A 23366-nucleotide genomic window follows, 5' to 3' on the forward strand; every position below is an offset into this window, starting at 1 on the left:
AGCCTCCTGCCAGCCTCCCCGCTCCAGCCGCTGCGCCCGGGGAAATGAAATCCCACCATTTACACCACCGTTTATTCTCCAGGAGCCGAAGGCAAACAACCCCTGCCCCTCCTGCCTGGCGAACCTCGGCTGGAAGAGGTCACAGCACCTCAGGACAACCCTCCCGGTGCCAACACAACTGCCTTCTGCATCCATGTCCCACCACGGTGGAGAAGACAAACCTCTGTGGTCCAGCTGTAGCATCAACCACCTTTAGCAAAGTCATCTCCACGCATGAAACTTGACTGACTTTTGCTTCTGGGGTGGCTAACGCTGTGGGTGCGAATGCAAACCTCCCCGGCGGGCAGCAGACAGATCCCACCACCGGTTCATGGAGGACAGCACCCCTCAAGGAGGTCTGGCCACCACCAAAGCCCTTCCTACGTGTCACGGCTGCAGGACTGGGGTAGGGAAGATCAGCAGAGGTGAACAAGCAATGAAACCAAGTGGAATGGACAAACCAGGACTTGCAGAGGCCAACCTTCAAGTCCCATCACTGCAAGAGCCAACAACAGGTCCTCCACAACACCTGCCTCACTGCGCCGCAAGGAAGAGGTCGTTGTTATCCCGGTCCTGAGTGGACAGGCACACAGACCCCATCCTGAAGTTACTCAACCCCTGATTAAAGCCCTGACATCCTCCCTCTTGTAGCCCCCAGTGTGCAAGGGCATGGGGTGAACAGGTATCGAATGCACAGGGGATGTTGCCACCTACGTGCACCCCGGCTGTGCCCGGAGGTGATGCTCTGGGGCTGCATTTGGAGCTTCAGAGCAAGCGGCGTTTGGTTACTGCAGAAAAAGCATCTGTAAGACACGGCAGCGTTTTCACCAGAGAAAAATCCCCCGCAGCAATCGGGTCCGGGGAGCATCCCTTGGTGCTGCTGAACGCATCCTCCGGAGCGGGGTCCCAGGCTGCTCCAGGCTTGGCGCCGCTGCCTCCTCGCCACCGTGTCATCCAGCTGCCGTGGACTGCAGACACCCAGCTCGTGCACACACCTCAGCAGGCAGGGAGGAGCCAAAAGAGGCTTTTTTTCTTCTTTTTTTCCCCTTCTTTTCTTGTTTTTTTTTTTTTTTTCAAAACAGCAACGAGAAGCAGCATCCGAACCGCTCGCTTGGGGCTGCAGCCGCCGCAGCCCCCTCCCGTGCCCCACGGCACGGCTGCTCCGCTCCATCACAGACACAGACCCTCTGGATGCTGTTATCCCCGTAACTATTCGCAGATGTTTTGGGGCCAGGACCTGCACCCGGCCAGGGACGCCTGCCCGACGGGGTCCCCCCTCGCACAGGTCTCCCTCGCCGCGGAGGGAGCGGCAGATGGACCCGACGGATCACGGCAGTCGAGACAAGTGTTTTGCAGAGATGACATGTGGGCTCCAACCAACAGAACCACCCTTATTTTTTTCTTAAAAAATACGTGCATTTAGCAGTCATTCACTAGTGCTGTTACAAGAGCAGGCTGAACGCACACATGGCCTTGCTTCCCCCAGGTCCCGAACGCCCGAGCGCTGCAGCCCCGCAGCAGAGCTCCAGCCACCGCGCCGCGGGCGAGCAGCAGCTGCGCTGCGGTTCATTCACCCTCAAGCCCAGCGCTCTCTCCAGCCAGAGGAACCCCATCATCTCTCAAGTCTTCATAGAATCACACAATGGTTTCGGTTGTAAGGGACGTTAAAGACCATCTAGTTCCAACCCCCCTGCCATGGGCAGGGACACCTTCCACCAGACCAGGTTGCTCCAAGCCCCATCCAACCTGGCCTTGAACACTGACAGGGAGGGGGCAGCCACAGCTTCTCTGGGCAACCTGGGCCAGTGTCTCACCACCCTCACAGCAAAGAATTTCTTCCTGATATCTAATCTAAATCCACCCTTTCTCAGTTTAAGTTCCAGTTTTCATCTTTTTCTCCCCTCAAACTGGATGTCTTGCGACGTGTGTGGGGGTTATTCTTCACCTTCCTGTAGCTGCCTCAAAAAAAACCCCAATAAACAACCCCAAACAGCTAAAATGGCGTTAGAGGAAACTGTTTCTGACAAGTCTCGGTGCCCCAACCTCCTCTCCGCTTCATTTTTTCCCCCCTCTACACTATGGGGACTTTAAAAGCCCAACTTGGCCCACCAGACGACCCAAGTTTGCTGCTGCTGCTGCTTTCTAAGGGGAGTTTCCAGGCGATCAGGTTTATTTCCACTCCGTCTTTTGCGAGCTCGACTCCTCAAACTTCTTGTAAAATATTAAAGATGGAAAATGGCAGGAGCGATCATAGCTCTGCGTGTGTCAATTTATGTTTCCAGCGTCATTCACCACAAATGGATCATGTTTTATGGGCTACATACTTGCAGCTAATGGGGGAGTTTTTCTATTTAAAAAACATTTCCAAGCACGTCTGGGGGTGGCAGAGCAATGCAGGATGGGACGAGAAGGCAAAGTATCGCTACCACGAGATACCGATAATTTACAGCTAGCAAGAGGAAGGCGTCTTGTGTTTTAAAATACCTGCCCCTGCCTACCGGTTTTGACATTAGAAAATACTAAAGTAAATGAGATGGACATTAGTTAATTAAAGATGTGCCTGGGTTTATTGGATAGGAGCTTTATTTCTATCAAAGGAGAAGGAAGTTTTGCAAGTTGTCAATAAAAAAATAAAGATATCCCTGAAGCAGCCTTTAGGAAAGATGCTCCAGAGAGGAGGACCATGTCCACCTTCCAGCACGTGGTGCTGGGTGAGGACCCAACTGCACCTTCCTGAGAGAGGGCAAGGCAAGGGAAGGCAAGGGGAGGCAAGGCAGGGCAAGGGGAGGCAAGGCAATGTGGGCAAAATTCCCCCGCAGACGGTGGAAGGCAGCCGTGGGCAGGAGCTCTGCCTCGCGTGCAGCTGGGGCTCCCAACTGCAGAAGCCTGGTTTTAAGGAATATGTTTAACACGAGCTCTTCAGGAAACAAACCCGTGTCAGCTGGAGCCAAGAACAGTCACCTCCATCTGGCTGGAGCACCCGAGAGAAAGTTGACTGCAAATCCCACCATATGCTCCAGACGCTCGGTACAAAAGCCTTGGGCATCCTACTAAACTTCCAGAAAAAAAACTTTCTCCGACGCTTGCTTTTCCTCTCCTCCAGCTCGCAAGCCACCTTCCTTCAAACCCTGCCTGCTGCAAGGCTGACACCGAGCTCTGCCCCGGGATTTTGGGAAGGGCAGCCGGGTTTTGTGGCTCTCGTGCCACCCTGGGAGCTGGTTAACCACAGTGTGCTAGGGGAGGTTCAGGTTGGACATTAGGAAGCATTTCTTCTCAGAAAGGGTCATTAGACATTGGAATGGGCTGCCCAGGGAGGTGGTGGAGTCACCATCTCTGGAGGGGTTTAAGAAAAGACTGGACATGGCACTTAGTGCCACGGTCTAGTTGACATGGTGGTGTCAGGGCAATGGTTGGACTCGATGATCCCAGAGGGCTCTGCCAACCTGATTGAGTCTGTGATTCTGTGTCAGTGGCAGCTTCTGCTACAATCAGGTGCCCGTGGAGCCAAGCCGGGGGAAAATGGTGGCACCTGGGGAGGCAGGAGGACAACATGGACCCCACCCTATTACCCCTGGTTTCACCATCCTCACCTGCCATGGGCGACCTTACCCGAAAAGCTGCACCCTGGGATGCAGGGAGGCGAGGCAGGGAGGGCAGGGGATGTCGGGGGACCCCCCCCCAGTCTCCGGAGCCCCCCGTCCTGCCCGGCTCCCGAGGTCTCTCTGCATTAGGGGGCAGTGTGGGAACACGGAGCAGCCGGCGCTTTGTTTTGGTGCATCTCGGCGCGGAGCCGCTGATGCATAGCTGATGCATAGCTGATGCACAGCGAACGGAGCCGCCGACATTGATTTATGGTCAACTTTCCATTTCATCAGCGCGGGGTACGGGGAGCTCGCGCCGGGGAGAGGAGGCACGGCCGCGGGGGGGGGGCTGCTGACTGGGTGTGCCCCCCCCCCATTTATTTAGTGTTAGGAAAGTGTGCTATTAATTGCTTTCAGTTTTTAATTTTCCTTTCTACATCTCCCCAGCACCACCCCCCGTCCCTCCTCTGAGGGATCTGCACCCCGGCATCCATCCAGCTTTCAAAACAAAAGCAGGAACGCCTCCGGTGACCTTTAGGAGGATGAGCAGAAGGTTTGTTTGCTCATCTCATCGGGACAAAGAGAGAGGTTTAAATAAAAGCATCTACCCACGCCGGCCGTCAGCCCAGGCACCTTTTGTCCGGAGCGCAGCCCCAACGCTGTGCCGCCGGCTGGCACCACGCAATGCCCTGGCAACCCAAGGGCGCCCACGGCCTCTCCTTCCCCATCGTTTTGGGAAGGTTTTGGGAGACTCTGCAGGCTGCATTTCCCTCGCCCCCAGCCCAAAGGTCGGTGCTGAGCACCAGCGCGGGGAAGGGACTCTCCCTGCAAGACGGCGGCTGCAGCAGCCTGGACTCCTCCTCTCGTCTCCCCTTCCTGGCGCGTCACTTCTCCTCCAAGCTCGCTCCCAGGGGTTTTTGGGCCACCAGCTCCCAGGAACGGTCCGTATAATTTTTTCCCTCTGCCAAACAGCAGTGCACATCTGAATGCATGGGGCTGGGGGGGGTTCATGCCCCCCCAGGGTGGCAGCGTGCAGTTTCTGCTACCTGAGCTGCGCTGGTGACTCCCTCCTCAGCTCCTGGTGTGATGCCCCACCATGCCAGAACAGGATCAAGCCCTCTAAACTCTCTCAAAAACGGTCTGCCCATGCCTGCTACCCTCAGGGATATCCCCTGCAGGTCCCTGGTGCCTGCAGTATGGTGCAGAAGAGCGAGATGCTGAAACCCCCCCAGCCCCCTCCATGCTCCAGTCTTGTGGCACAAGGAGGGCACCGGCCGAGGTGGCACCACCAGGAACCTCACCTACCCCCAGGGCTGGCACACCAAGGGTCAAGGGAGAAGTCCTTTGCATCTCCTGTGACCTTTTTGGTTTTGCCCTCTTAAGTCTAGTGCTTTAATTTCCTACAGAGATAGGAAATGACCCCCGAGCTGTGACTGGCTCGTCGCCGAGCCTCCAGCCCAGCTCTGCAAGAGCTGGTCTCCAGCACCTCCTGAAGCTGGAACGAGCTCCAGCACCTGCAATAAATCAGACAGGCTTTCACAGGGGGGGATGTTCAGACTGTGTTAAAAGGTGGGATTTTTCTTTTCCCCTCCTCCCTTCCATCCCCAGGGCTGGGAGGAGAAACCAGATGTTGAAGGGCTTTCAGGAAAGGCAGGCTCTGGAGATGTCACATGCGAGCCATATGCATCGGCACCCGTCCCCTCTTCCCTCCGGCAGCTCCGGGGATGAGCAGCATCCCCGCACACGACACCTGTACTGGTACTGTTACTTCTGCTGGGTTTCCAGGACCTCCCCCTCAAAGGTCCTAAGAAAGCAGGGCTGCTTTTGAGCCCCCTCTTCCCCAGCGGCTCCTGGTCCAGCCGCACGAGGCAGGGAGCTAGGATGGGTTGTCTGCTCCTGAATCGGACCCTCGGTGCAAAAATGCAATGGGAGGGCAGAAAGGAAAGCAGGGGGGACAGCTTGGAGGCTGCCAACGGGAAGAGTCAAGGCGGGAGCATGCACAGCACGTCTGGGGAGACGTGACTCCTCTTCCTCACCTTCCTCTCTCGGGCAAAGCCAACCCGTACTCCTGAAGCCTTGCCCTAACTTGGTGCCAGTTTCGCAGCCCTCGCGGCTCTGCGTGAAGCAGGAGCCCCAAAGGACAGTCAGCTTCGCTGCGAGGCGAGATCAGGGCTTTTGGGAGACACATTTGTTGGAAGCAGCAGCTTGGCACTCGAATTGCTGGCAGCAGCTCTGACCTGCGAGATAGCATCTCTGCTGTCGGCTTCCCCCCGTGCCGCCGAGCGCTGCTACGAGATTCGCCTGTTTTAGGGTTCCCGATCAATATCAGATATTCTTACTTTGTCAGAAGCATGTTCAGGAAATGGGATCTCTCTTAAAAAAAAAAAAAAAAAAAAGACAGGACCCTCCTTCCCCCTTCCCATACACACACAAATGTGATATCGGGCTCAGATATCGCCACAATAAATCACAAGCGCCTTATCGAGTCCGCCTGTCTACTGCCCGAGAACTTCTCCCATATACAAATCACAAGCCCAGATAAAAAAAAAAAATACCAGCTTGCCAAAACAAATATTCCTTTCAACTCTTATCCCATTTGTTACACGAACAAGTGTTTCTTCCTCAAGAACAAAGATTTTAATGCACCAAGAGCTCGCGCCGCTGCAAACCAGCTCACGCCACGCAAGAGATTTCAGAGAAACCCCCCAAAAACCCCCACGGTTCAAGTTTTGAAACCTCCTTTTCCGTGTGCTTGTCGAGATCCTTTCCACCAGCGTCACTCCAAACGTACGTTACCCCCTCCTTGGTCAGAGCTCGGCGCGGGAGAAGGAAGGAGCGAGGGGACTTTGGGGACTTTGCTGGGTATTTGCTTACAAGGTGCCTCCACGGCATGCGGGGCCTTGGCTGGAGCCGGCCCCTGCCTGCAGCCGCAGCCAGCATTTGTTAATGCTTTCAGTGATTGCATTTGGAAAAAATCAAGCGGTTAACCAGAGAGGGGGCGGGGGGGAAGTTTCAGGAATCAAAATCCAGAATGTTTTCAATTACGCACGTCTGTTAGGACCGGAGAACAAACACAATCTCAACCCAAACACAAACCAAGCAGCTTTGGAAAAAAAACATCGGTTGTAAATACACAGTAACCTCTTCGAGGAAGAAAGAAAATCGCTTTAAGGCCACAAAAAATAGAAAGCAAACGTGGAAGGACAGCAGGACAGGAGTTATTCCTAGACAGGCCAGCTACGTGGGCACGCTGCTTCCCTAGCATCCCCTTGGGAAAAAAAAACACAGGCACGACAGCGCTGACACCCAGAGCATAGCGAACACGTGCGGAGGCAGCACCGGGAAGAGCGGCAGCCTACCTGGAAGAAACCGGGCGGGATGGGGCCCCCGGGCATCCCGTCGTTCGGGGGAATGTTTCCAAGCACGGGACTCGGGGCGGCAGCTGCACTCTGTGGGGAACAAAACCAGGACAAACACGGTGGGTTTGAGTCAGACTTAGGAAAAAAAACACATTAAAAAAGCTGTCCTCCTGCCACACCATGCTGAGTCAGTCAGGCTGGTACCTCCAGAGCCCTGAGCATCGCTCCCCATGCCCCGAGCATCTTCCCCCCGCAGGGGAACGAGCAGAGGATGCTCAGAGCCAGAGGGGCACTGGCCTCTGCGACTCACCCATGGAGAAGATGGCTGCACAAAAACCGGGGATCGTTCTGGGGCTTATTTACTCATTTACCCAGGCATTTAGTCTCGTTAACCCACCAAGGAGCCTCATCCAACACATCACTTCAGGCAGAAGCTGTTTTAAGGCTTTCTAAATGCTTCTCTTACCCCATCTCCCCCCGCACGCTCGCCAGTTCAGTTCTGTCCTCTGAAAAAGATGCCTCCCCGACCTCACCAGCACACCAAGGCTTTATTATGAATTTCCAAATTCATCGCACCCAATCTGTGGGGTCATGCTCCCCGCCGTGCCTCCTCAGGACGAGCCACCTGAGCAGCTCCAGCCCCGAAAAGGAGGGACCTCCCCAGCAGGAAAATGGTAAGGAAAAAGTCTTTCCCCAAAGACCCCGGTTGACACCGTCCCTGCCGCGCTAGGAGCGATACCTGTGCCACTGAAGTGCACTCCTGTTTACCCATCGCGAAACAAACCCCCATTCCCAGGGCAGTCACAAGGCAGCCTCAGCAATATTAATTGGGTTTGGATCACACAACTACTCCCTCCATGAATTTTTACAATGGACTTACGCACCTAAAACTATATGGCTGGGCTGAGGAAAATCGTCCACCACAAAAAAAAACTGGTGGAAAAATTTTTCACCAAAGAAATCCCATGAGCAGATGAGGCACACATGAGCCTGCTCAGGCTTGGTGTTACCCCAAAGCTGGGAGCACCCTGACCCCACCAAACCCCGCATCCCGACAGCAGCCGAGCCAGCCCCGGCCCCCGACCGCATCTGATGCGGTGACAACCGCAGGATGCGAGCAGAGGTGGGGAGCCGGGGTGTCAGGACTTGGGCAGCCAAGAAAACTAAGGATTATTATGAAGGACTAAGGCTTGCCAAGGTGGGACCCCCACGTTTGGTTGGGAATCTCGCTATTCTGGCCCAGAAAGCCCAGCAGAGGCAGGAGAGTATCAGGCTAACCGCTGCCTTGTGCCTTCCCGGGGGCCGTCCCTCGTGCCCCCCTCCATCACGCTCTCTGGCAGGAGCCGGCATGCAGGGTACACGATGAAGGCAGGACACGGGATGAAGGCGGGACACGGGATGAAGGTGGGACACGGGATGAAGGCAGGATTTGGGATGAAGGCAGGATTTGGGATGAAGGTAGGACACAGGATGAAGGCAGGATCTGGGATGAAGGCAGGATTTGGGATGAAGGTAGGACACGGGATGAAGGCAGGATTTGGGATGAAGGCAGGATTTGGGATGAAGGTAGGACATGGGATGAAGGCAGGACATGGGATGAAGGCAGGATTTGGGATGAAGGCAGGACACGGGACGAAGGCAGGATAAAGGACGAAAGCCAGGACCATTCTGGATGAGCGGTTGCATTTCCCACTCCAGCATCTCAGAGCTGCAAGCACCGGAGACGACGCCACAGGCTGATTCCCCAAAAAGAGACCCCCTTTGCGAAACACCCAGGGTCCCCCTGTGGCTGTGGGGTCCTGCGCCCCCAGGTGCAGCCCACGCCACGCTCCTGCCGTTCCTCCGAACAAGGCATCCCGAGCAGCCTTCCCACACCAACAGCAAAGGCCAGATCTGAGTGTTTTTACAGTTAATAAAAAAAGTCCTGGCAGGAAAAATAAGCCTGCCCATTCCAGGCTCTTTTTATACATCAGACAGCAGCAAAAATAGACGGGAGAGGGAGTGAACCCAGTTCTCCCCCTCCCTCCATCCCCCCAAGTGGGTCAGCTATAAAAGTAAAACCAAATCTTAATCCAAGGCCAGGAACATATTGCAGTTTCTCTGCAAAGCAGATGACGGTTCTTAATGCAAAAATATATGAGACCGAGCCCCAAACTGCAGCGAGCCCATTTGGAATTTCCTTTATTAAACCCTCTATCACGCAAAACGCTTCTCTCCCAAGGCGGCGAGCGCTGCAATAAAGCTGCCAAGGTGATATTTTATGGTTTCAAGAGATTTCCAGCGCACCATAATCCTTTGCTGGGGGAATCTCTCGAAGCGAAACGGCTCCCGAAGCGGCGTGGGGTGAGGATGGCCACGTTATTTGGGGATCCAGGGGCAAAGCACGCTGCCCTCCTCCTTCCCTCTGCGACAGGGAGCGGAGCGAGGAGGGCAAAGCAGCCAAAGAAAATCTTAAAGCAAATGCCCATTTTTCCACAAAACCGCAGAGTATTTTTCCACCTTAAGCACCCCAAAACCTCACCTATGCCTTCGCGGCATAAACGGGGATTTAAAGTTCCTCGCACATGTGGCGCTTGGCAGAACTCGGTAATTAAAAACCCACAAGTGCCCTGAGCATATTGTAGGACGGGAGCCAAATTGGTCAGCCCTTGATGAATGATTTACAAGGCTGCGAAGTGACATTTTATTTCTTTTTTATTCCCTTCCCCATCACCGCCGCTAAGGTAAACACGGAGGCACCTTTAGCCCCGCAGAAGCGATGGGAGCTCAGCTACAGCTGGAGCAGCTCTGCAAAACCCTGGGGATGAGCCAGAGAAGGAAGAAGAAGGATGAAAAAAAGACAGTGGGAACAAATTTCCCAAACCCCAAGGGTCAGCACGCAAACCCCAAGGGTGAGCACCCAGACCCCAAGGGGGAGCACCCAAACCCCAAGGGCTTTCCAGCACCAATTTCCAAAAAAATAGGACTTTTTTGCCCTCCCAACTTCCCCCACCTGGCTTATTTTCACCATTTTGGTTAAGAAATTTCCTTCCACCAAAGCATGCTGCCAGAGACGAGCAAGGACAGCTCCGGCAGGGCCAGCACACCGGCTCATTTGCCTTTTACTAGATGCTAAATTTGCTCCATGTTGGGAACAGAATCCAGTTCCTGGGGCATGCATATATAGCTATATACACACACATACTTATATATATACATAATTTAATTTTTTTTCCCACTTACGTTGGATTTTTTCCCCTTTTTTGGTGGAAGCCAGCGGAGCGATGACAATCTGGATCGCTGCGTTTCGCTTCCAAACCGAAGCTCTCAGTTAACACACTGGCTCCGTACGCCAGCAGATGCCGTCTAAGCCTTTAAATCGCACACTAATTGCACTAATTGAGCTAACAGTCTCTGTTTCGTCTCCCTACCCTGAGTCAACCAGCGTCTTCTGGTACTGCTGGAGAGATCCAAGCTGTTGACTGTAGCGTTATTTTGTCAGCCATTAAACGATTCATCAGAGTCATTAATTGATTTATTACCGCTGCCTGCGAGTATAGCTTTGCAAATAAAGAAGGATGGAGGTCAGGAGGCGATGGAAATCGGACAAAACAGCACAGCCAGGAGGCTGGGCACTTGAATTATCGGTAGGAGCCCGCTGGCATCAGGTTATGGGGGAAAAAATGGGAAAAAAAAGAAAAATAAAAGATGTGCTGTTTGGCTGCGCTGCCAAACCAGTCGGGCTCTTCAGCCAAAATCTACGTGGGATGTAAAAGGGCCATTAAAACCGTCTTGTTTTCTTAACCTAATCCTTAGGAAGAAACCAGGTTATTCCGCTGTGTCAACTGCATTTCAGGGCGGCGGGGCAGAGGCACCAGCGCGGCCGCACCGAGCAGCTCCCCGGCCCCGGCGCAGCCCCAGCGCCCCGAGCTGCCCCGCCAGTGCCGCGGGGTCACCCCGATCCGCCTCCCCGGGCCGCCGAGCCCTGGGAGGAGCTGCGGACCGGTGCTTTTATTTATTTACTGCCTTTAACGCAGAGTGCAGGTCTGTGCTGCGAGCAGGGTGCGGCGAGCCATTTCCTGCCCCCCGCCCTGCTGCCCGCTCGACGTGAGAGGAGCCGTGAGGCACCACCGGGGCCGAGGGGGTTCCCGGGGCTGAATTTCAAAACCAGAGCAGCCAGCGCGGAGCTGGTGGGCTGAAATCGCCGCCCGCGACAGCACGCTGCTGCCTCCAGCCCCGGGGTGCCCGCAGTGATGAACGGCAGCACCCACCAAGGGGAGGTTTGGGACGCTGAGGAGCTTTCTGGATGCGCTGTCCGCACGGCAGCCCTCGGGATGCTGCAACGGGATTCTCCCTCCTCATCCTCATCGCTGGACAAGCCTGAGCCGCCTCCAAGAGCATTTGGAAGGTGGGCTGAGGTGCTGCACCCTGACGCATCCCACCCTCCAAGGCTCCCAGCGCCCCAGCGAGGCGATACCCCGCGGGGCGGCAGGGCACCAGCCGAGCCCCAGCGTGCCACCCACCCAGACCCGCCACGCTTCACCAACACAAGCCATGGTCTCTATGTACGATGAGAAAGACGTTCCCATCGTTACTCTGCTGTTAAACACGAACCAGTGTCCCCACCGCACGCTCGGGGCCAGCAGCTTTAGGCTGCACAGGCAGCTGTGCAGCTCGCTCCAGCATCCTGTGGTTGGCATTCACCAAACATCCCGTGGCTGGCTTTCACCAAACATTCTGTGGCTGGCTTTCACCAAACACTTTATTTTTTAAATAAAAATAACCTCAAAACAGCGGTGCAAGGTGCTGGCAGGCAGCAGAGAGGCTGCTCCCTTCGTGGGAAGCACCACCAGCACCGGCCCCTCGGCCAGCCCCAGCCTCCGTCAACCCGGCAGCGAGATGGGGAGGGCAAAAATGTCTTCACGTTACAAACCTAAAACCAAATTAAGGATGGCTGGACATTTGCTTTTATGGCTCAAGATGTTTTTGCCTTCACTCTCGTCTCCAGAAGAGCGGAGCAGAGGATTTTGGCTGCATCTCACACCTCGCAGCCGCAGCGCGAGCGGCACAAGGCACTCGAGGGCAGCTGCCTCCGGCGCAGGGATGCTCGGGACGTGTTGGTGATCTGGTATCTATCCGTCTCCTTTGATTTCATTGTTTTGCCTAGAGCACAGGCTTTGGAGCCTAAGGAAGAAATCAGCGTGCAGGTCAGGACTTAAGCAGGCTGCGTAAACAGGTAATATGGAATTTAATTGGACTCTAGTTAAGCCTTTTCATCTCGTTAAAGCTGCCTTCATCTTATACAGCCAGGTTTTAAATTTAATAACAGAACCCTCCCGCACCTCGCAGTAACCCGATTAACGCCGGGGAGGACAGCACGCCGACCGCTTCCCCGGACCGAGCCCTCAGATGCTCTCCTGCATCGCTCCCCTCCCTGGTGCCAGCATCTGCGTTGCATCAACGGGCATGAAAATACACAAAACACCAGCCCGCTGCAGCCGAAGCCAGTGCAATCGCTGGCCACGTGCCGGTGGTGGGCACCCAGCTCAAAACCACAGCGCTCGCAGAGGCTCTCGGGTGGGCTCGGGGTGGTTTTGGGACACGCCGGAGACCGTGCTGCTTCCACTTGGCTGGATGCTCCAGGAGCCAAAACAAACCGGTTTTGGTTTATTTTAGGGTAAGAGGAGGTAAAAGACGAGTAGAATGAAGCTTTGCGTGTTGGCAAGAGGAAGATATAAAAAAAAAATAGATTAAATGGGCTCGTAGCAGTGCCACCACACCACCCAAACGCCATCGCCGCGCGCCCGTGGCACACCAAGCTGTGCACACAACTTCAGCTTAATTACACTTCGAGGACAGCTCGAGCTTTTTGTGCTTATTTTAAACCCATCACCTGCGAGCCGCCGCACACGGGAAGCCCCGGCACACAAAGCACTAGCGTACGCCCGGCCAGGAACAGCCACGCTCGGCCACTTTTTTCCCCTCCTTCAAAAAGAAACAAATCCCAGCCCTGTATTTCCCCTGAACTTTAAAAAAAAAAAATAAAAGGCACAACAGTTGAATGGTGTTTCAAGCTAATACGGGGCTTTTTTTTCCCCCCTCTTTGTAAAGGATAATCTGAGACAGCAGCTCCGGCCACGAAACAATAGGATTTTAATCTTTTAAGTCGGCGTCCCCCTTATCCCCGGGAAGGAAACCCCTTCAGTCATTTACAAGTTTGTAAATAAGGCTCTTGGTAGCATCTCGGGGACATCTGCTCCGCCAGCCCGACAGCATTCCTGCTAACATTTACAAACAGCCTTACGCAAACACCCCGCGCGCTGCTGAGCTGGCTTTCGCTAAATATATCCCAAGGAAATAACTTGGCAGGGCTGCAAAAATTTCACAGCGACCGAATTAAAGGCAGGGGGGGTGGGGGTGGGATAAGCACAGGAGGTGTAATACAGACTCAACGCAATTAGGCTCGGTTTTGCACGCGCGTGTGTGCGGAAAGGTTTACAAAGGGAAACTTCTGGGAAGTTAAGCCGGGCTTGCCAGTCGTGCTTCCCCCAGCTTAGGAAGGGCTTTGCAGAGGACAGCGCTCTGGTGCTTCACACCGCGCGGTCGGGCGCACGGATGCACCCCATCCCTGGTATTTTGGGCATCCCTGAGTGCCCCCATCCCAGCCTGCAGTGAAGGGGAAGCTGAGGGTCCCAGCTCTCCCACTGCCAGTATCTTCCAAGGCACAAGACCCACGTCCAGCCTACACCTTAAAACTAGAGTATGAAGACCCACGTCCAGCCTACACCTTAAAACCAGTGCACGAACCCTCCCCATTGCCAAACAGCTCAAGTGGATCTCATGCAATTAGCAGCCTGGAAAATGCTGTAAATACACCGGTCTTAATTACTATCAATTCTCCTCTAATAATTCTAGCAACAGACAGGCCAGGCTTTTTTCCAGCAATCAATACCATCCATTTCAGGGTCCACCTGCCAAAAAAGTTATATAAAATAATTATATAAAATTTTCATTAGATAATGCAATTGCTTAGGACTATTAATCTACCGCTCGTCTATCAGTGTGGGACGCTGGGCTCGACCGAGGGCCATCCGGCCACCGCCGCCGTGCAGCTCCTTGCACCAACGACTTTTATCTTCTCCTGCACCAAACACTTCATGGTTTCCCCTGGATTTGCTCCTGATGTACCTACACAAACTTTACGCAAAGCTTACAGATGAATTTCAGATTTTTAAGAATTATTATTATTATTTTTAAAACCAAAAGGGAAATAGTCTCAGCAAGCAAAGCTGCCAGGAGACGTAATTTGCCAGAGTTTTCTGCAAAGTTGTGGTGGTTAAAGCAAACAGGAGTTTACTCGCCGTGATGCCCCTCGCTTCGCACTGCTGCTGTCGGGGTGTAATCATGTAGGGCTGCACGGCTGGATGCTCGTTGGCACGTGCATCACCTCGGCTTCCATCCTTGTCTCCAGCTGAAATCAAGTTCTCTCCTTTACCGGCCTTTGAAAAGCTCAGATTAAGGAAAAATACTGCCTCTCTCTCAAAAAAATAGTAATAATTTGGTGAGGGAGGCTGCTGGCTGCTGGTGTTGGCAGCCCAAATCCTGCTTCCCAGTGCCTGTACAAATCACCGCTCCTCTGCCTTCTGCCTGCTTCCAGATTGAAACTGCCAAGCGAATTTTGGAAGGGGTTATAAGAAAAGCTGGACTGAAATCGGTACTCTAATTTAAAAGAGAAAAAAATAAAATAATCTGCGGCTTTAGAAAAACCCCGCGCCGTTGCACCCCGTGCATTTGAAAAAACACAGCTTTAACTTGTCCAAAGGATTTACTAACAACTAACGAGGATATTGCCAATCCCACCGGCTACCCGGCACACCGCAAAACACCCCAAAGGCATCCAGCGCCCAGCAGTGATTTCCCCATTAAAAGTGGGTGCAGATTAGGAATACATTTTTTTAAATTATTTTTGTTTTTGCCACCTCGTGTTTCACCTAGCCGATCTCATCGGTTGCTGTTTGCAATCAAAAATAATATAAAATAAGCCACGAGTTTGAATGAGGAGGGAGTGATGCCCAGTGCCTAACCCCCATCCAGTGAGACCCTCCCGGTGCCGGCAGCCTCCCTACCCCATGCCAGCAGGAAACACCGTGACCTCCCTGGAAAAACACCCATTTCCATTGTCTGGGCAGCGGGATGCTCTGGGATGGAGCACTGACACCCCGGCACAGCATCCAGCGCTTCCCCCCACTCCAGTCCAGCCAGAGAAGACCAGGACTTGGCAATGCCCCGCGGGAAAACATCCCCGATTTCTCCATCATCTCCTGCCGCAGGGAAAAGAGAGGAGTGAATTAATGCAAATACTCCCATTCTTGTCATGCACTTGAATGCCAAAATATCCCATTTGCTTAAGCCTATTTTACTGCTAGCAGCTGCCCTGGTATTATTCCCTGACACCAAAGGCAAAGGGCGAAAGAAGTTGGGTCCGGAGCAGGTGAACACCATCTGCCTGTCCCCGACAAGAAGCTGACGGCCACCATCTTCGGGTAACGACACAAAGCCCGTTTGAACGCCTGCAAAAGGTTACGGCGGCGCTTGAAAAGCGCTTGAAAAGCACCGCCGTAACCTTTCGCAGGCGTTCAAACGGGTTTTGTGTGCCCACGGAGGCAGCCGAGCACCCGTCCCCGCTCGCCGTGGCTCCTGATGGATGTGCCTGCTGAGCTGTGAAGAGTTAAAAGTTTTTCCACAACGAGCCTTTAAAAAAAAATATATTAAAAAATATAATAATAATTAAAAAACCCAAAAGAATCAAATTCCCTCCTTTAACAAAAAAAAAATCATCATTTTTAACAAAAAGGGTTTTGTTGATGTTCGAAGGTGCTTCGTAGCATCTTCTCTGCATCGCATCTTCTGTTAAACATGCTGGTGGAGGGGTAGAAATGCCTTAAATCGAGGCGGAGGTGGCAGCTGACTTAAAAAAGGGCTGTGACTTGCTGCGCAGGTACAAAGTCCAGCACCTGATATAAACCCCGCAAGGCTGATGGGGAGGAAGGCGGTGGACTTTGCACAGGAGCAGCCGGCACCGCGGCGGCCGTAGAATCATAGAATCACAGAATCATTTAGGTTGGAAAGGACCTTTAAGATCATCGAGTCCAACCGTTAACCAGCACTGCCAAGTCCACCTCTAAACCATGTCCCTAAGCACCACATCTACTCCTAAGCACCACTCGTAAGCACCACAACTACTCTGATCCTGGCAAGACCCAGGGCAGCCCGTCAGAGCCCTAAATTAACCGGGAAGGATGGACTTATTGAAAACTTTGAGGACTGCTGTATTCGGTAGCAATGATGGCTATGGACTTTTGTCCTCCCCATCACCCAAACAGCACCCATCCTATAGCACCCACCCCCCTGGGAGCATTGCCATGACAAGCCCACCAGGTTTCTGCACCCTCAATGCATCCCAACAAGCAAGTATGGGCTTGGAAGTCCTTCAACTTGCTTGGAAGTCCTTCATGAGGCTGCAGTCAAGCTGTGAGCGTTGACTTGGTCCTCCATGCAGAGACAGCAACAGCACGACGGCACAAAGAAAGCTGCTGGCAAACCCCAAGCCCAAGCAAGATGGGTTTTGCAATCGAGTGATGCACTTGCCGGTGTGCACGGAGAAAATCCATCGCGCCTCAGCACAATTCCTACCAGTTTCATAGTTTAGGTTGGAAGGGACGTTAAAGATAATCTAGTTCCAACCCCCTGCCACAGGCAGGGACACCTTCCACTAGACCAGGTTGCTCCAAGCCCCATCCAACCTGGCCTTGAACACTGCCAGGGAGGGGGCAGACACAGCTTCTCTGGGCATCCTGGGCCAGGGTCTCACCACCCTCACAGGAAAGAATTTCTTCCTGATATCTAATCTAAATCTCCCCTCTTTCAGTTTAAAACTATTTCCCCTCATCCTATTACTCCATGCCCTTGTAAAAAGCCCCTCTCCTGCTTTCCTGTAGCCCCTTCAGGTACTGGAAGGTGCTAGAAGGTCTCCCCGGAGCCTTCTCTTCTCCAGGCTGAACAGCCCCAACTCTCTCAGCCTGTCTCCATAGCAGAGGTGCTCCAGCCCTCTGAGCATCTTCGTGGCCTCCTCTGGACTCGCTCCAACAGCTCCGTGTCCTTCTTCTGTTGGGGGCCCCAGAGCTGGACGCAGCACTGCAGGTGGGGTCTCACGAGAGTGGAGCAGAGGGGCAGAATCCCCTCGCTCGCCCTGCTGGCCACACTGCTGGGGGTGCAGCCCAGGACACGGTTGGCCTTCTGGGCTGCAAGCACACACTGCTGGCTCGTGTTGAGCTTCTCGTCAACCATCACCCCAAGTCCTTCTCCTCAGGGCTGCTCCCAACCCATCAACCCCACTTCAGGGTGATGTTTTAAAAACGGTAAAAACATTCTGCCCTCGGTGCAGCGCTTTACACTGCAGCGCTGCCCAGGCACAGAGCTGCAGAGCATCCTGCACCCCGCAGCAGCTCTGCCGACCCTCCCCGAGCCCCGGGTCGCTGCCCGTTAGGTCACACCACGTGCAAGCTCCCGAGTGCCGCATCCCCGTCTCGCCTGTCCCCGGTCCCTGGGGAGTGGGTTTGTGCGAGCACCACCGACGCTCCCTCCGGGCGAGCTTAAAGCTTGAGCAAACAGCTCGGGTTCGAAACGCGTCGAGCTCAAGGGAAGATGCGACACGTGGCTGCGAGGCGGCGGCAGGAGGAACATCCCAGCTCTCCTCATCGCCTGCCAGTGCGGGATCCCACCCCAGGCTGTGGCCATCGCTCTCCCCTGGCAGCACGGAGACCGGGCTGTGGCTCCAGGGGGCACAGCCAAAACCAAAGCGGTGCCAAATGTCCCCAGAAATGATCCCTGCACATCTGCTGCGGGTCAGAGATGAGGGGTTTCGGGGAGGGGGAGGGGACTGCAGCAACTTTCCCCTGCTCTCCGCTCATCTAATCCTCCGGGCTAATCCCTTCCAGCCATATGGAGCCCTCGCAGCCCAAACCTGCCCCCGGGAAGCACCCGCTGCCACCCTGCGCACCCCGGATCCCCCCGGGAGCAGCGCTGTGGACCCCAAAAGCGGTGTATGGGTGGGGAAAGGGTGCGAGATCCCTCACAGCCCCCCTGCAGCAGCCCCCACCAGACAGTACGTGCACAGTTTCTGATGAAAATCGACACTAAAAAGACACTTTAAACCCAGGTGAGCACAGCCCCCGTGCCCGTTTTCCCCCTTTTTTGACAGTAGGGTTTATTTATTGCAGTTATTTGTGGACGCTGCCCCCAAAAATACTGTTTCCCAGGTCTGATAATTGCTGGAGGCACTTGAAAACTAACAGAGCAGTGAGAGCAAAGGACAGGAGGAGTAAATCTGACGTAAGCCAGCGTGTAGCTCAGCGCTCTTCCCCACAACTCATGGTTTTCTCCGCACCTGGCAAAAGCCAGGGGCTAAGCTAAGTTGGAGTGGGTGCAGATCTTCCCTGGTAGGCTGGGATTTTTCAGGAGGTGGAGGGTGAGGTGGGAAAGTTTAATTTCCAAAGCATTTTAAATACTACGGCATGTTCTGGAGGAGGAGAAAAGGTCCGTATCCACAGGACAGGACAGAATTCACCGCACCACCTCGCCTCCAGCCCTGCTTTCTCTCGCCTACCCCTACACCTGGGATAGGAAACACCGCTCCGAGGTGGCCCCAAGTTTTATTTACCTTAACGCCAGCTCCCGGCATTGCTTCGTCAGCCTGGGCACAGCTGAGGCGCGGGGCTTCCCTGCGGGGCTGTATAACTCCAGAAGCCACCTCACAAGGTGCACATGGGGCGAGGGGAGGATTTCTGATAAAAATGTGTTTTGTTTTTTTTTTTTTAAATCGGTCACTTTTTTTTGCATGCTTACAGAGCGGTTTGGTTGGATGAAACTCCAAGCTACGCTACCCTTAAAGCTTACAAAACATTAATTATTTCACTTCTAAGAGCACCTCTCCCTGTCAAAATAAGGCTGTTAGCACAACCCCCCCCATTTATGAACTGGGAGCTTTTTGAAGCTGGCTCTGGAGGGACCCTATAAAACCAGCGTGCAAACCCCTGCCTCCCCGACCCAGCAATAAACTAGTACGTGAGGCAGGAAAACTTGAGAGCAAGGGGGGAAAAAATGAAAGAAAAAAAAAAAGAGCCCCCGGCCTTTCAGACAGCAGAGAGGGAGGGAGCGACGTGAGAGCACGGAGCATCACTGCAAGGTCTTGTTTAGACTGGCAGCGCCGGGGAAAACCTGGTTACAGGGACGACGAGTGGAGGGAGGGGACGGGCACGGTGGTCATGGCTGTGAACTGCTGATGGGAACTTCCCGATGGGCTTTTTCTCTTTTCTTTTTTCTACACCCCCCATTTGGTACCCATAGGTAAGAGCAGCCCCTCCGCTGCCCGCAGCCAGAGCCACTCTCACAGCACCCCGACGCACGGCTCCTGCGAGCCCACGCACACCGGCGGCACGGCCCGGCACCCTCCTCTCCGCCGGTGACATGCCCACGGGTGCCAGCTTGTGGCCCCATCCTCATGGCAAACCCTCCTTGGTCCCCAAAGCTGAGCATCCCACAACCTCCCGGCTCTGACGGCCGCTGCCTCTTGCTTCCCTGGGAGCAAACCCCCCTCCAAACCCTCCGGGGAGCCGCGGGCAGACCCCAAGCTCCCCGAAAAGCAGAGGATGCCCCACGGCACTCGAATTTTTCTAAGCCTCAGTACGAGCTGGAGAGGAGCCCCACATCCTCGGGGTGATAACGCCCTTCCCCTGCCCACCCCTCCCAGGGCACCCTGCAGCCCCCCGCGCTGCCGGCCAAGCTCCGGGGGTCTGCGGGGTTTCGCCACCCACCGCAGCAGCCCCCCGCATCCACCAGCGTTTCGGTGGGTGACGGCCCCTCCTGAGAAAACTCTTCCCGGCCACGGCATGGAAGCGACATCATGGACGAGGGGCTTTTGTGCGGGCAGCACCCCGCCAAGCTGCACAAAGCCGGGGTGGGGGGTCCCAAAGGCTCCTGGTGCAGGGAAGGGCCCCCTCCATCGTCCCCCGCTCCAAGCACTGGCTTTTGTATCGCCTTGGCCGGATTGGTTAGTCCCCTCCCGGAGCTGGGGCCTCCTTCGCCTGCAATCCCTGCGGATTTTACCTCCAGGCAAGAGCAGGGGGGAAAGAAAAGGGGGGGCAGACATAAAAGAGCCTGGTGAAAACAACAGACTGTGGCTGGGGGATAGATACGCGATGGCTTTAAAAAAGCGCTCCGCCGAGGAGAGCTGGGTGGCTCTGCCAAGAGGAAAGAAGTGTCTTCCCACTTGCAAACAAGAGTTAATTATAGAAAAAAAAAAAAGCCCAGGAAAGCGTTAAAACCATCTGTGCCACGAGGAAGAGGCTGGGGCCGGGCGGGCGCAGGCAGCAGCGCTGACAGCTGCTGGGTACAGGCAGCCTGGACCGCTCCTCCCCGCACCGCACCGTGCTGTGCCGTGCCATCCCTGCCATGCCATCCTCCTGCCCTGCCATCCTTGCCGTGCCATCCTTGCCGTGCCATCCGCGCCGTGCCACCCCTGCTGTGCCACCCCTGCTGTGCCACCCCTGCCACGCCATCCCCCTGAGCCAGCGGTGTTAGCCAGTCACATTGCTGGAAGGTCGGCGCAGGGCAGGAGTTCCAGGTTCAGCAGACGAGGACACTGCCAAGCCCAAAAAGAGCCCCGGGTGGCACAGAAGGGACATCCCTGGGCTGCACAGCGCAGTCTCACCGAGAAACTTGTCCTAAATACGTCCCACCAAAGCATCACACCAGTACATCCCAAGGGACAGACCTCTAGGCACCCATTTTTAACCCACACCCTAGGGAAACGAGGCCCATGCGACGATGTCAAGCGCCCTGCATTGCCTCTGCCGTCTCCTCGACGGGGCTGAGGACGGACGTGGAAGCACGGGGTCCGTGGGGGGCCAGAGACCAGCCTGCCTGCCTGCTGCAGCGCCGCCGACCCCGCAGCCGGATCCCAACCGCTTCACAAATATTTACCTAGCTGCTTTTTAAACAAACCTGAAACACCAGAGAGTTTAAAGTCCATGTCCCAAACAGCTCCTGTCTTGCTCTTGCCTGCCCTCAGGTCCCCAGCCGCCTGCCCGGGAGCCTCCGGGATCCTGCACCCTGCCCCGACCCCCCGATTTTAAAGGAACTGCAGGCAGCCAGGCTAGCGGCAACACTCCTATTTTATTTTATTAAGGACATTCAGGCTGGATGATGCCTGAACACGCAACTGGTGCATTTCAGAGGAGACCTCATGCTGATGAGCTTGCATATAGATTCACCGCAGAAAATAATTAGCCATAATTAAAGGCTTCTGGTTTATGGCTCCAACAATTGTTTAAACAGTAGAGCCCTGTTCAAATTAAGTTCAGGACTCACCGATAAATGTTTCTTTACCGTGATATGGCTTAGTTTCAAACTCCTGCTCCGAGCAGCCAACGTGGGCTGCTCAGATCGGGGCCTGAGCTGCTTCTCCTGCAAGGAGGCACAGGGGCTGCACGGCTGGACCCAGCCCCAAAATCATCCTCTTTTGGAGCAAAAATGTGTTGGGGGTAAGAGAAGGGAAGGAGGAACGGTAGGAAAAAACTGCCGGGGGCTGGAGAAGACAAGAGTGAATGAAGAGCAAGAAGGTGCTGCCGGGGGGCAGAGGGCTCCGTGGGTGACGTGGCACCGACGCCCGCGGCACAGCCGGGCTGGCCGGTGTTTGGGCTCACTGAGTCGGAGGAGCAGTCTGAGGCTCTTCCACGTAGCATCTACCCACCGGGCCGGCCCCTACCCCACCTGCGGCGTTCCCTCCCTGCGGACAACATATGGCACGTCTCACCTCATTAGAGCCATAACTAGCAGAAATAATCAGCAAGTTTGGTTCCTCCGCCACCACGTGCTGTTTTAAGAGAGCGATCGACACACAAAATTTAAACTAAGGTGCTAGAACAAGCTCTTCAGCAGCGAGGCTTTTTGGTGTCCCCCCCAAAACCCTGCTCCCAAAGCCAGCCGTGGTCCTGCAGCGTGCTCGTGCTCCACAGCATCAGCCTGGGTGATACCAACTGGGCAAAGCGGAGCTAAATCTGAAGATCAATATTCACATCGAGAGATTTTGGCGGTGAAAGGCAGCGCTGCCCAGGTGCACGCGGGGGGCACCCATGCAACCGTGCTCTCTGGAGCAAGGAGACAGCAAGGAGCTGTTGGGACAGGATGCAGGAACCATGTGTGGGTGGAAACCTGCAAGCACCTCCGCAACACATACGCTGAAAGTTTACTTTGTTCCATTTTTTAATTAACACCAGCCCTCCGTTAGCGCTGGTGAAGAGGGAACCCATCAGCGTGCCACCATCCACCACGAGGCACCACGCCGTGATGCAGTCCCACCACACCGTGATGCAGTCCCACCGTGCTGGACCAGGTAAAGGACAAGAGAAACAGAGCCCGTACGATGGCCTGTGCAGGAGCTCTGTCCCCAGCATGGTGGGGACATCATGTGGGGACGCTGGCCCTCAGCCTCGGTAGCTTCTCCTCTCCAAGGCAGGTCCTGAAGCCACCTCAGGGTCACCGAATATGGAAAGCCCAAATGTTGCTGCAAAAGTCTCTCCGCTGTTTTCTTCAAGAAAAAGGGATGTTTCCCCCCATCGCTGCTTCTTCCAGCAGACGAAAACTCGGAAAGTCCTGGGAGCAAAACCCCAATGCTGCTCTGCCACTCAAAAGGGCATCTTCACACACGTTTGGTGCCTCCCCAGAGGAACAAGCCAGGAGCACCGCCAGCTCCCACCAACTGCAGGGTTTTTCTGAGTATGATCTAGGAGCACCGTGGGAAGCGCACAGGGAAAATTGCCATATCATAAACCAACTCAACTTTATGACCCGAACGTTTTAAGACGTAGCAGGAGCCTTTGTACTGTGGCCGCAACTGCAATATATCAGTTCGCCATCGCTCCCACCAAGATCCAGCGCTCTAGATTTCGCAGCAAACACTGACTTAAAGACCCATATCAAATACATTATGATACCACTGTTTCCCGTTACCCACGTTGATGATTCAATTAATTTAAAAACAGCAGAGAAATTTAATTTCGCCATTAACCCTGTAATCCCCGGCAACCGCCAGCTGGGAAGACGGCAGCCACCTGCCCAAGTTTGGATGGACCGGAGGGGTGGGAGGAGAGCGAAGGGATGAGAGATGAGGAAATATGGATGTGAACGGAGAAACAGGTCAAGGCAGGATGTTTTCTAAGCCTTTTGCAGGAGTAGAAAGTGTAGGAAAGTTTGCAGGAGAGACGGGACAGGGAGCAGACGAGGGATTGCAGAATAGCGCCTGCAAAGGGCTTTATACAACACAGGCTCTGGCAGAAAAGGCTCACTCTCC

General features: G+C 54.6%; 1 protein-coding gene across 4 annotated transcripts in view; it reads right to left on the minus strand.

Annotated features, from left to right (window-relative positions):
• SSBP3 (single stranded DNA binding protein 3) overlaps positions 1–23366 on the minus strand; it is a 54733-nt gene that overhangs the window by 11600 nt on the left and 19767 nt on the right. For all 4 annotated transcript variants that reach the window (XM_068405885.1, XM_068405884.1, XM_068405887.1 and 1 more), the window contains exon 5: positions 6980–7069. In XM_068405885.1, coding sequence (XP_068261986.1) covers positions 6980–7069 — 90 coding nt within the window. The remainder of the gene's footprint in view (positions 1–6979; positions 7070–23366) is intronic.

Source organism: Nyctibius grandis, chromosome 8 (assembly GCF_013368605.1).
Source record: "Nyctibius grandis isolate bNycGra1 chromosome 8, bNycGra1.pri, whole genome shotgun sequence".
Classification (NCBI taxonomy): Eukaryota; Metazoa; Chordata; class Aves; order Nyctibiiformes; family Nyctibiidae; genus Nyctibius; species Nyctibius grandis.